General features: G+C 41.2%; 1 protein-coding gene across 2 annotated transcripts in view; it reads right to left on the bottom strand.

The window, feature by feature from the left end:
- The window catches only part of SLC23A2 (solute carrier family 23 (ascorbic acid transporter), member 2), an 86,346-nt gene that overhangs the window by 68,969 nt on the left and 4,186 nt on the right, over positions 1-13,191 (bottom strand). For both annotated transcript variants that reach the window (XM_008578951.1, XM_008578950.1), the window contains exon 2: positions 508-792. In XM_008578951.1, the coding sequence (XP_008577173.1) occupies positions 508-615 (108 nt within the window). In that variant the 5' untranslated portion in view covers positions 616-792. The remainder of the gene's footprint in view (positions 1-507; positions 793-13,191) is intronic.

Below are 13,191 nucleotides of genomic sequence, written 5' to 3'. Positions count from 1 at the left end.
AATTCTGATCATGTGTAATCATCCTTATCTGACTGATATCACTTTTCAGATAAAACTACCTCTATCTTAGCTGCCGCCGCCATAATACCATGCACGAACAATTTGGGTTCCAAATAATAAGTCATTCATCCTCCCACCTTACAAGATGAGTCTGAAGTTGGGTTACATGTTACTTCATAAGAGCATGTTTTTGCAGATAAAACCAAGACTTCGACATCCTACAGTATACTGTAAGCACTAGGCTAGGTTTAAAACATTCATAGCAATGCACACTTCCTTCCTGGAGTTAATCCCATCAGGTGACTCCAGGCTGAGAGCAGGGCTGACCCCCAATGGTTAGCCTAAAAACTATCACACCTGAAAAGCATTTATTTTATTTTTTTTCAAATACCTTAACCTTCACTGAAAACATAAGTATTAAAGCCAATCCATACAGAAACTGTTGATTCCATACAAAAACTACTTTAGAGTGATTTAAGAAGAAAGGAAGACAGAGAATACTATTACCGGAAGAGTAAAGAAAGCAGGGTGCTTTGCTTCGTCTTCATATTTGCCTTCCGTTGAACTTCCGGCCTCCATTGATTTGGACGTGGTGTTCTTACCAATACCCATCATTAAGACAGCACAAGCAGTCTCCGTCGTGAGACTGGAGTGGCTGGAAGTGAGGGCTTACTCAACAAGGAGCCCAGGGTCAGAGTCGGCCCTTCCAGTGTCTGGAGCACCCGATTCTTAGGCAGAGATGAGATCCGCAAACACCATCTCTTAGCACCTAGAGGGAGTGCAGCCAATCACCTAGAAGCACACAAACAACAAAGGACACATGGTCATCAAGTTTCCTGCACAGAAAAAAGTCATATTACAAGTTACACCCAAACATCCAAATATATATCTCCTAATTACGCTTTTCAAGTACCCACCCTCTCTTCATTTACAGTCATCCAGATTCTGAATTGCCCCTTGGAGAGGGGGACCACTGAACTGAATTATCAAAAATAAGACAATCCTAGGGAGAAAAAAATAGTCAAGGTATGTCTCTGACATGCATTATGGTACGTATCTTATAACCCAGAACTACTTTACAGAACTTTCTGCAATGAGAGAAATGTTCTGTATCTGCCCTGTCCAATAGAGTCATCACTAGCCACATATGGCTACTGAGCACTTGAAATGTGGCTAATGCAAATGCATTTTAATTGTACTTAATTTTAATTAATTAAAATTTAAATAGCCACTTGCAGCTAAGCTACTACACTGGACAATGAAAATATAGCCATTTTACCACGACTAGAGGGATATTAAAATAACTGTGAATTCCCTACATGTGCCCAATTAAAGGGAGGGGAACACTCTAAAGCATTAAAAGGAGGTGACAAAGCCAACCTAGAATTAAATGGCCATACAGGAATTCCAGGAAGGCAGCAAGATGAGCTTTAAATGGGCTAGAATGCCACCAAAAAAAAAAAAAAGAGAGAGAGAGCGCCAAAACATTCAATATCAATCAAATGCAGTATCAATCAAATGACAACATAAACCTAAAAAAGAAACTCAATCTCCCCCACCAGCTAAAGAGAGGTAAAGTGACAAGAGACAAGATGGGATGGGAGGTTGGGAATCAACACTACTAGACCCAGGATGGATCTGACATGTCCAGAGAATCTCAGAGGCTCTAACATTATTTAAGAAAGAAACAGCATAATACCCCAAAGTCTAAGGAAAAGCCAAAAGCAGGAAACTTCCAGAATAATTCTATGGAGCCAAGTTTCAGTGAAGCAGCAGAAAATTAAAAACTCAATTTCAAACAATGGAGGTACATATGACCTGGGAAATCAAAGTGATCCACCCTAAGATTAACAAATGTTTGGAGAACTAGGCTTCAGAAGTGAGAGGGCACAAAGGATCCCTACAGGGGTTGGCACACATACAATAAAACATGCCTAGGTATGCCTGAGTTCTTGTAAAGAAAAAATTAACGTAAGCAGATTGGGGTGGGAAGGGCAGAGGACATTTACTGGCACTCCAATTAGGGTGATGTGAGATCTTACTACCAATTAATTTCCCACCAGAAATGAATAACCCAACCAAGCTGTCCTGCAAATATCAAGACAGGCCTGCAACAAGTTTAGAAATACAAGTAGAAAACTTTCTGTTCAAGGCATTCTTCATGGGATACTTTTCATTCCACAAATACTTTGGATGAGCCAGGGGGTTAAAATGAAATGTAAACAAATAAGAAAAGACAAAGAATTACTGTATACAAAATTTGAGAGTTCAGTAGTCAGAGAGCAAAAAGAAAAAACATCAATGGAATGGAGATAGCTAAGTATACACGTCAAATTCTTCAGAAATGGCTATTCTGGTTTACATACAGATTGCACATTTTGCATTTTTGTTGATATCATATCAGCATTTGTTTAAAGCAGTGGTTCTCAACCTGAATTGATTCTGCTCTCCAGGGGACATCTGGCAATGTCTGGAGATATTTGGCCATCATAACTAGGGACAACGACTACCATCTATTAGGTAGAGGCCAGGGGTGCTGTTAAACATCCCACAATGCATAGGACACACCACACAATACACAATAATCCGGCCCAAAATATCAATAGTGCCAAAATTGAAAAACTCTAGTTTAAAGATATTTCCCTCTTCCCGAAAATGGCATCCCACATGTGCATGTTGATCGTTAGTACAAGATCAGGTCCTACAAGGGATACACATGCCAGTTTGAGAAGCAGGGACATGTATATCAACACACAGAGCAATGCCCATCAAGGAACAAGTCTATGGGACTTACTGCAGCTTAGTCACTTTTTAAATAATTTTCCCTTTTCAAGAACAGGGACAAATAGATCATTATATATTTTTTCTAATCTTTTCTGTTGCTTGTAGGTGCTATAAGGACCCATTTTACTATGTAGTTTCCAATTCATAAAAGGGGAGACTTCCTAGGGCCGGCCCGGTGGTGCACTGCTACAGTACACCGCTTGGGAAGCGCAGCGGTGCTCCCGCCGAGGGTTCGGATCCCACATACAGACCGGCCGCTCACTGGCTGAGCGAGGTGTGGGGGCAACACTGAGGGTTGCGATCCCGTTGCCGGTCCCAGTCCGGGCGCGACACTGAGGGTTGCGATCCGTTGCTGGTCACAAAAAAAGAGACAAAAAGGAAAAAAAAAAAAAGGGAGACTTCCTATATTTGGAGGAAACCCTAAAGGCTCTTCTTATAGCACTGACAGAGATGGTGTATGTTAATTACTTAAAATTAACCTTTTTCCTATATTCTTATTTAAAATGTTTTATGACAATCAAAAAAAAAAAAAAACAATTCCTAGCAGAAATAAAGTTTGCAAAGAGGCAGGAGTGTCTGCTCATCTGCTATGGTGGCTGGTGGGAGTCCTACTTTGTGTGGCTACTCAGGTTCCTATGACTAGAGACCTTTTCTTGAACTCGTTACTGGTCCTTTCCTTAAACATTTCATCTTCACCATCAGCACGGTTTGTCTTCCTCCTGAAGCACTTGGACATGTCTGTCAGTGATTCTCTGTCTTTCTCAGACTCTACCCTTCACCAGGCCTCCCATACCTGACACGCCACAGTGCTCAGCTTGCTGACCTGTGGTCAGGACACCACCAACAGATAAGTCCAATCATGCCAGCTTCCTGTCACCGTCAAGAGTATTCAGGCCCGCCAAAATGAAGCAGACAAAACCCAGCCATGTACCAAGATGTCTCAGAGAAGCAGGAAAATGGGTCAACGAGCAGTTCCCTCTGCAGGAGTTAGCAGCACATTAAGCCAGGACCAATTAGTCCCTGGAGGGCACCGAGATGAGAGGTTGCATTCAATTCAGCAGAAAAAAGAAGAGAACCTCAGAAGTTCCAAAGAGGATAAGGATAATGGTCAAACTTGTGCTTGGGCAAGGAACTTCCTTACTATGTGAAGATGTGTAGAAGATGAAGAGGAGGTGGGAAGATGAGAAGCCTGGCGTGTCTGCACATGAGAACTGGGGACTGTGGGCGGTAAGAGAGAAACTAGAGAGTGGAACAGAATTAGTATCCACTTGTGTAGAGGGCACAGGGGAAAGGGCCCTGAGGTCTCTAACCTGGGAGTCTGAAAATCATGATAATTTATAATAATGTTTATTTTATTTCAGATTATGAAAACACTGCAGAGACTTCTTTGGAATATGAAAGCATACGTCACATTCAAAAACCCCCTCTGCAATCTCCATCAAAATGAACCAAAACAGAGAGAACAATATACCTACTTAGCAACTAAGAAAGGCCCCAACCTCAGAAAGCTTGGTGGAGAGCACCTCCATGCCCAGCCCTGCACACACAAGAAGTGACCCCAGCACTGGCACCCAGGCCTCACAAAGTGGGGGTGGGGGACTGATGGACATCAGAGGGGAATGATCAAGCAGAAAGCAGACCAAGCTGGGCAGTCAGAGTGGAGTTAACACCCCGTGAGGTAAAACTAATGCAGGGACCAGGAGTGTGCCTTTAAAATAACTCTAATTCCTACCCACAGGGGAATTCAAGCAAAAGTAGTAACTAGAGGACCAAAAGAGTTCGTGGAAATTAAACATGACTGCCAAAATAAATCTCCTGGCAGATGTGCAGCTGGAAACCATACTTGTAAATTATTAGAACAATTCTGCAAACTATTCTTAGAGCCAGAAGAACCAATACCTGTATAAGAGGAGTTCCCAGACACAATAACAGGGCAGACGGATAAGGAGACAAAGAAATGACAGACTTGGGTCTTCAAACACACTGGACATCTCAAGCACTGGGGAAAAGTACTGAAAGAGGAAACAAGTGGCACAGCTTGGTGAAATGTCTGAATTGTAAAGATTTAAAATTCTGAAACTTGTCAGAAAAAAAACAAAATCATACAAACCAAAACAGACTACTTACAAAAGTAAAGATAATTAACATTAGACTTCTCTTCGTTAACAGCAAAAACTACAAGAAAAAGTGATGTTTACAGCATTCTGCAGGGAACGAATGCACATCCTAAAATGCCCCATCCAGACAACGCTCAGTGGTCAAACCACCCTTCAACAGCCTCCACTGCCTACACTATCATACACACATGTCCTAACTGACTCATCAAAACTGTGCTATTTAACAGCAATACGACGTGCCACTGCAGGGATCAGTACAACCCTGCTGACGGTCATTTGGGAGACATGTTTATAACAATTATAAATAATGCTGGCGTGTAACAAATCCTTTGCATGCCCCTGATTCCTTGGAATAGAGTCCCCAAGGAGGAATTACTGATTAAAGAGTGGAAGATTTGAAGGTTCTGAGACATCAAACTAACTTTCCAGAAACTTTCTGTTCTGGCAGTCCCACCAGCAGCAAATTTGTCCATACCATCAATGTTTGATAGCCCGTACTATAAAATCTGTTTCAGTGGATAACTTCTCAGAGATTTTGCTGTGTGTTGGAGAGTTTTTCTGTCTGTCGGCAAGCACGGAACCTCTTTTGTACTTTATCCTTATGCCCTTTGCCTACTTTCTACTCTACAGTGTTTGTAAAACTTTTTTTCTGTCGGCAAGCACGGAACCTCTTTTGTACTTTATCCTTATGCCCTTTGCCTACTTTCTACAGTGTTTGTAAAACTTTTTTTTTGACAGTGACTTGTGGGTTTTATTCAAATCTGCAGTATTTGGTAACATAGATGAGCTGTCCAACTCAGCCTCTGAAGTAGCACAAATGTGTAGGTTGTAAATACCTTACATGACGTCCATCGTGTCAGCCTCAAGGTGCTTAGGATTTTTCTCTCAAATACCTTGCTTTACTTTGATTATATTCTATTTTTGCTAGTTAAATCCTGCATGAGCATCTTCCTATAAAAATTTTTTTAAGGATATTAATTCTTTAATTATTTGTTAGACTTGATACATTTTAATCCCAGCTTTTTGTTTGCTCATGAATTTGTGAATGATCTTTTGTACTGCCAGAATTGTTTTCATTTTTATGTAGTCAAACCCATTAATCTTTTTAATTATTTGTTAGACTTGATACAAACATTTTAATCCCAGCTTTTTGTTTGCTCATGAATTTGTGAATGATCTTTTGTACTGCCAGAATTGTTTTCATTTTTACGTAGTCAAACCCATTAATCTTCTACGTTGTGACTTAGCCACTGCCACTCACCATTTTCCCCAAGATTTTTTTTTAAATAAATATTCATGAGATACAAAGCTAACTGTCACCCTTCGTGCCCACGATGTGAGGGCCAGATTCATACTGGCAGCATACCCATAACCAGAAATTACTTGTGTCCCCCACCCAATTATCCCCCCACACTCCCCCCTCCCTCTTTCCTCCCCACTCAACTCTGTAGCCCTAGGAAGGTTCCCTCCTTCTGTAAGACCAATGCACTACTGTGGTCTTTCTTTCCTTCCTTCTTTCTCTCTTAGCTCCCACATATGAGTGAACACATGCAGTATTTATCCCTCCGTGCTTTGCTTATTTCACTCAACGTAAGTTTTTCCAGGTTCATCCATGTTGTTGGGAAAAAAAAAAATATGCACGAAAATGAACATACCTAAAAATAAAATCTGCCTGAAGTAGCCATAACAGACCTTTAACTTAACAGGAGTTTGTATTTTCCAGAAGAAATGATGGTGAAATACTGCTAGATTTTTACGAGGCCACGTGCCACACAGTCACATACAGCCCCTTTGTTCCGCATCCAGCCCCATCACTTTAGCACGTCAGCAGAGCTTTCAAATCCACACTCACCCATAGGGGAAATAATGGAACTTTTTTTAATGCAGAATTCATTTATTCTCTCCTAGGCTAGGTTTTCCTTAGTGTTCCAGACATGCACATGCATTGCAGCAGCCAACCCCTCCTCCCACTGTACCCACCATCAGGAACAAAGGGGGATGATTCCATCCCAACAAGAACACTTTCTGTCAAGTATTCTGTACTCAATCTTTCTACCAAGCATTTAACTGACCACAAATTCCCCTCGCCCTCTTTTTACAGAGCACACCCTTTAGCGTATCCGGAAGACTCAGGCCCAAAGGAGTACATGAGGGGATTGAGCCAAAGACAGTGCAGGCAGCAATGTTGTGAGGAGGCTTCAGGGAAAGGGCCACAAAGCCCAGGAAGGGAGGTAGCCTTTGTCAGGGACGGCAAATGCAGGGGACAGAAGAGGAGGAAGGAGAGAAGACAGTAGCTGCTGAACGAAGAAATGGATCCTTGGAAACTTCTAGAACAAATCCCCAAATGACACAACATTCTACACCCAAGTACACAAGGGTGATGAAGACAGCCTCAAGGCCAGAAACCACGTACCAACCCAAGATCACAGGGTATGTGTAAATGCCAAGGTCCAGATGCAAAACGCCAAAGATAAAAGGCAAGGGGCAAAGAAAAAATGGAATTCAGGGTCCGTGTCAAAATTTGTGTTAAAACAAAAAGCAAAATCTCCCAGGGAATTTGACACTGGGTAAGTTTGCCATCCCATGACACACATCTCAAGTCCACTCACTGTCTTGCCCCTGACCACATGACAAAGGGGAAGGAGGTGCTGAGGGAGGAAAGATCGTGTTTCACTAACAATGGAAATGATGACGACAATGACAACGATGGTAGGAACAGCAGTCTTCAATTGCTAAGTGCCTACGTGTGCCACGCACGTCTCTTTCCTCTCGTTACACAAATGGCCATTATTTCTTGCCAGTGAGCATAGTCTCCCATTTGCACGCTAACTCCACAAAAGTGGAAACTGAGCTTCAGAGAAGTTAAGTAACTTGCCAAAAGAAACACGGCCATAAGTGGTGGAACAAGATTCAAAAGTTAATCAGTATTTCTAACCTGCCCTAACACTGTTTATACAAGCAAAACATAAAATTGTCCTTTCGATGCTCAGCTCACAGCTGGTCTCCCTGGCCAAATACAGCCCAGGCCAGCTGGCCTGTAAGCACTGTCTTCCTGAGACTTGCTGGTGGTTTCTGCCCTCCTTGTGACTTTTGAGGGAGCTCCAAAGGGCAGGAGACACCTCTGAGCATTTTTTCCAGGGCTGAAGCCCACCCTCCTCGAACAAGGAACTCCTCAAACTTGCACTTCTCCCGACCCGCATGGCCACTCCACAGCACAGGCCACCACTGTCCCTCAGCAACCTCACCACAATGGCCACTTATCTCATTTCCTTTTCCATCTTGATGGGGCTGAACACTTTGTCCATGTGGCAACCAGCATGATCACTCCACAGAAATGAGCATGCTCTTTGACGTCATCCTAATTAGCTTTAGAATGATACCCAAATCCTTTCACCAGGCTGAAAGGGAACCGTGCAACCTATCCCAGCCTCATTCAGTTGCACTTGGCCCCCACTGTAGTGTTATTTAGACCCTTGAAGGTGTCAGCCCTTTTCCAGCTCTCAGGCCTTTGCACATGCTGTCCCTCCAAAATCAGCACCCCCCGCACCTCACCTCTTTCTTTTGGTTAACTCCCATCAATACTTCCTCTGATCACCATCTCGTCACCACATCTGAGAACCATTAAGATGGTTACAACACAGTGAGAAAAACATGCACCTGCCTGCCCAGCCTGACAGCTGCAGGAACAAGAGACAGAATCCACAGTCTCACCATCAGACCCCCACCTCTGGTGAACTTGGCCCATATAATAAAAATTCCCAAAATTTGTGGCATGATAAATAATGTAGTTTCCTTTAAAGGCACATGACATAGTGTCACAGTCATTCTTGCTTAATACTCTTACTACATCAAATCTATCAGTGATGCAACATACACATTAATGTCAGGGACAAGCTGGGGATGTTGACATCACCACTATCACTGGGCACTGATGGTGAAAGATGAAGGCAGTGTCTGAAAGGAAAAGACCAAATTATAACTGGATCAAAAGATATGGAAATGAGAGAATCTTCAACGAAATGGCTAGCTGCAAAACACATGAGCAAGACTCTTTTGACGTGACTGAATCAAATATTTCCCAAATGCCAGCGATGAGCATCTACATCAGAGGCTGGCTTAGGACCCCCTAGCCTGTTTCTGTATGGTCCCCAGCTAAGAATGGTTTTTACATTTTTAAAGAGTTTAAAAGGTTGTAAACAGCAACAAAGAAGGAGAACATTTTTTTAAAAAAAAAAAAAAAAAAGAAGGAGGAGAACATGTAAGAGAGACTAGCTGGCCCACAAAACTAAAGTATTTAGAGAAAAGTTTGCCAACCACTGACAAAAATAGTGAAATAAGCCTGTTCAAAATGACAATAATAACATCAAGCACTTCTTAAGAATAAATTTAACAAAAAAAAGTGTGTGTGACTTTTATGAAGAAAACTGTAAAACATTACCAAGAGACATAAAAGAGATTTGAATAACCAGAGAAACAGACAGTATTCCTGGATATTCATTTTCCAATAAACATAATCTTTATGGATTTAATAAAAATCAATTAATACCCCCAAAAGGTAGTGGGAGATATACTAAAAATTACTCTGGAAGAAGCAAGAATAGCCAAAAATATTTGAAAAACAGTAAGAGGGGCCGAGCCTGTGGCGCACTCGGGAGAGTGCGGCGCTGGGAGCGCAGCAGCACTCCCGCCGCGGATTCAGATCCTATATAGGGATGACCGGTGCGCTCACAGCGCTCACTGGCTGAGCGCGGTGCGGCCGGTCTCAAAAAGGACAAAAAAAAAGAAAAACAGTAAGAGGAATGTGCTCTGTCAGATACAAACCCTAACATAAAGCTGTAACAAACAGAAGAGTGTAACAGGGCGCACTCGGGAGAGTGTGGCGCTGGGAGCGCAGCAGCACTCCCGCCGCGGATTCAGATCCTATATAGGGATGACCAGTGCGCTCACAGCGCTCACTGGCTGAGCGCGGTGCGGCCGGGCTCAAAAAGGACAAAAAAAAAGAAAAACAGTAAGAGGAATGTGCTCTGTCAGATACAAACCCTAACATAAAGCTGTAACAAACAGAAGAGTGTAACAGAGGTACCAAAACAGACTAACATACCAGACAACAGAAAATCCACAAACTGACAAATACATATGGTGGCATTTCAAATCCTAACACAAAGTATGAATTTTTCAATACACACACCAAGATAATTAGTTCACTGAGTAATAAAATCCACGAAAAGTAAGACCTAAGGTAAAAAATTAAAAGTAGTCATAGAAGATTATATAACGTTAGGGTGCTGGACTCCTCTCAGAGTACCATTAAAGACAAAAAGAAAGAGCCTGATAGATTTTACAATATGACTCTTTAAAGATTTCTATATGGAGAAAAATCAAACAAAATTAAAGGGCAAAATGCAAAAGACACAAGATAATGTGTGGATATCTCTCCTATTTGAAGAGCTATTACAAATCAATAAACAGAAAACAAAATCCTCAATATAAAAATGGGCAAAACATGTGAGTCTTTAATCCTCAAACCCCCCAAATATGAATGGCAAAATAAATGCTCGATCCTTGTTTAAAACCAAATAAAAGTGTGCTGAAATGAGGAACCACTTTTTACCTATGTTAGTCATTTTGAATACCTTTGTTGGTAAGGTGATGAAAAAATAGGCAAACTCATACACTCCTAATGAAAAATAAATTTACTAATAGGAACGCAATTTGGTTATATTAGTCAAGAGATATAAACATTCATATTTACTTCTAAGACTTATTCCTGAGGAAATGCTACTTCCAGGAATTTAATAACTAAGATCTAAACTAAACTCACTAGATCAAAACTAAGTAAAGAACAAGGATTTAGACACAAAATCGTGCATCTTAACATTGTTAATAAGAGCAAAAATCAGGAAATAACCTAACATCCAATATTACAAGAATGAATGGAATACCATTAAAAAGGAATCCCATGTAGCCATTAAAAAGATAGCACACAGAAATATTTCTTCACATAGAAAGATGTTCATCCTATGTTATGAAAAAAATAGTATGTACAACATTATGCTAAATGAAATAAGCCAGTCACAGAAGGACAAATATGGCATGATGTCACTTACGTAAGGCATCTAAAACAAACTCAGAAGAAGAGAGTAGGATGGTGGTTGCCAGGGCTTGAGGGAGGAGGAAATGAAGAGTTGCTATTCAACAGGTATAAAGTTTCAGTTATGCAAGATAAGTTCTAGAGATCTGCTGTACAACATTATGCCTATAGCTAACAATACCATACTGTGCACTTAAAAATTTGTTAAGAAGGTAGATCTCATGTTAAATCTTTTTAACACAGTAAAAATATAAAAAGAATGGTGTAAGATACTGATTTTTTTTAATGAGACCAAAACTGAAAAGAATTAAAGTCAATTTACACAACAAAAAAAATAGTACGTACAGCACTAACCTACTGTGTATGTGTACGGTGTGTGTGCATGTATACACACACCAAAATGTTAACCAAAATGTGGGGCCGCAGGAACATAAATTATTTTCTTCTTTTTACTCCAAAATTATTTACTTAATGAAAGACGGCCCACCGACTTCCTTCCCCAAGAGCCTGATGACACCCACACTAGCAATGATTCTTCCTTATTGTTCAGACTCCAGTCCAGGTGAGGGACTGGTTCCCTTTGCAGTGTCCTCTCTCCGTACAACGTAACACAAAGCAATTTAGTCCTTTCTGTAGAAAGCTCAGGACACAGCAGTGTGAAGTAATGTTCTCATACTTAAAGTTCTAAAATAACTTGTGTTATAGGAAGAGAGTAGAGAAAAACCAAGGTCCTGCAAATTACACTTAGCATCTAGATTTTATTTGTTTGTTTATTTATCTCCACCAATCCCCCCTCCACGAACAGCTGAAATCAGAACCATCTAGACTTTTTTAAAGCTCCCCTGCAGCTGGGGTTAAAAAAAAATCACTACCTTAGAGCAAGTGGAAAATCACTACAGTCTCAAAAAATAAAATTGAAAAATTGAAAAAAAAAATCACTTCAAAATAAATGCAAGCCTGGGTGGAAAATCAGCAATTTGGAAAATTCTTTCATGGGTAAGTAGAAAAATAAAATACTCGAGTCTTTAACAAATCTTTCAATTTCCTAATGACTGCATCACTGGCTCTCCAGCCACCAACAATCATGCACAAATACAGAATAACAACAGCTTTTAATCAGTACTTATTTCATCAGCTATTCAGCCAGTAATCATTTCTTTTGCACTTCATTTTTTTTATCTGACCATTTCTCCCCTGTCCAGGAATCAGCGTCAATCTTCTCACAGTGACTCAGCAGGGCCACCTGACTTGGAAGTACAAAGGTACTATCTAAACAGAGGATTTAAGGGCTGTGCTACTTCCAGAGCTAAAAACAAAACCTTTTGTGTTTCTTGGAAGAACCACCAAATCCTAAGAAAAACATGTCCTCCGTGATCAGCACGAATCATGGTCCCTACCACATGACATACAAAGCCCTCAATGGCTGAATTAATTAATCACTAAGAGTTCTCCCAAAGGGCAGAATTCCCCTGTGTACTGTGTACAATTTGTCTTTACATTCCTTGCTGTTAGCAGAATAGATGCTCAATAAATACTAATGAAATACACATTTACCCCAAATAGATGGCACTGAATGAATACTACATCAAAAACGTAAATACATGACGAATCCATCATTTGATCTAGACACAAAATCCTATCGTTCTCCAAAAGGATACAATAAGATCAAAGAAATGGATAAGAATCATTGATTCATGTGCTTAAGATTCACTTGGGAAGTTTAATTGAAATGCAGATTCCTTCCACACACATACTTGTAGACAAAAGTTCACAGCTGCTTTATTCATAACAGCCCCAAACTGGAAACATCCAAAGACCCACCAACAGGTGAATGCATAAACAAACTATGGTGGGTCCCTCCAAAGAAATCCTACCCAGCAATAAAAAGGAAGGAAATACCAATGTACAGGAGAGCCTGGATGAATCTCGCAGATGTCAGGATGAGTGGAGGAAGCCAGACAAGACATGCGGCCTGGTTCTCAGAAGGCGAGACTATTCTACAGTGACAGGAAGCAGACAGTGGTTACCAATGGCAGGAATGAAAGAAGAGAGGGGCTCTCCAGGGATAGGAGGAAGACTCTGTAGTGAAAGAAATGTGCTGGGCCGGCCCGGTGGCACACTGCTACAGTGCGCCGCTTGGGAGTGCGGCGGCACTCCCGCCAAGGGTTCGGACCGGCCGCTCACTGGCTGAGCGAGGGG

The sequence above is a fragment of the Galeopterus variegatus genome, unplaced genomic scaffold (genome assembly GCF_000696425.1).
Source record: "Galeopterus variegatus unplaced genomic scaffold, G_variegatus-3.0.2 Scaffold1789, whole genome shotgun sequence".
NCBI classification, from domain to species: Eukaryota; Metazoa; Chordata; class Mammalia; order Dermoptera; family Cynocephalidae; genus Galeopterus; species Galeopterus variegatus.
Note: the sequence above shows the minus strand (reverse complement) of the source record. Positions and strands in the feature narration are given on the sequence as shown.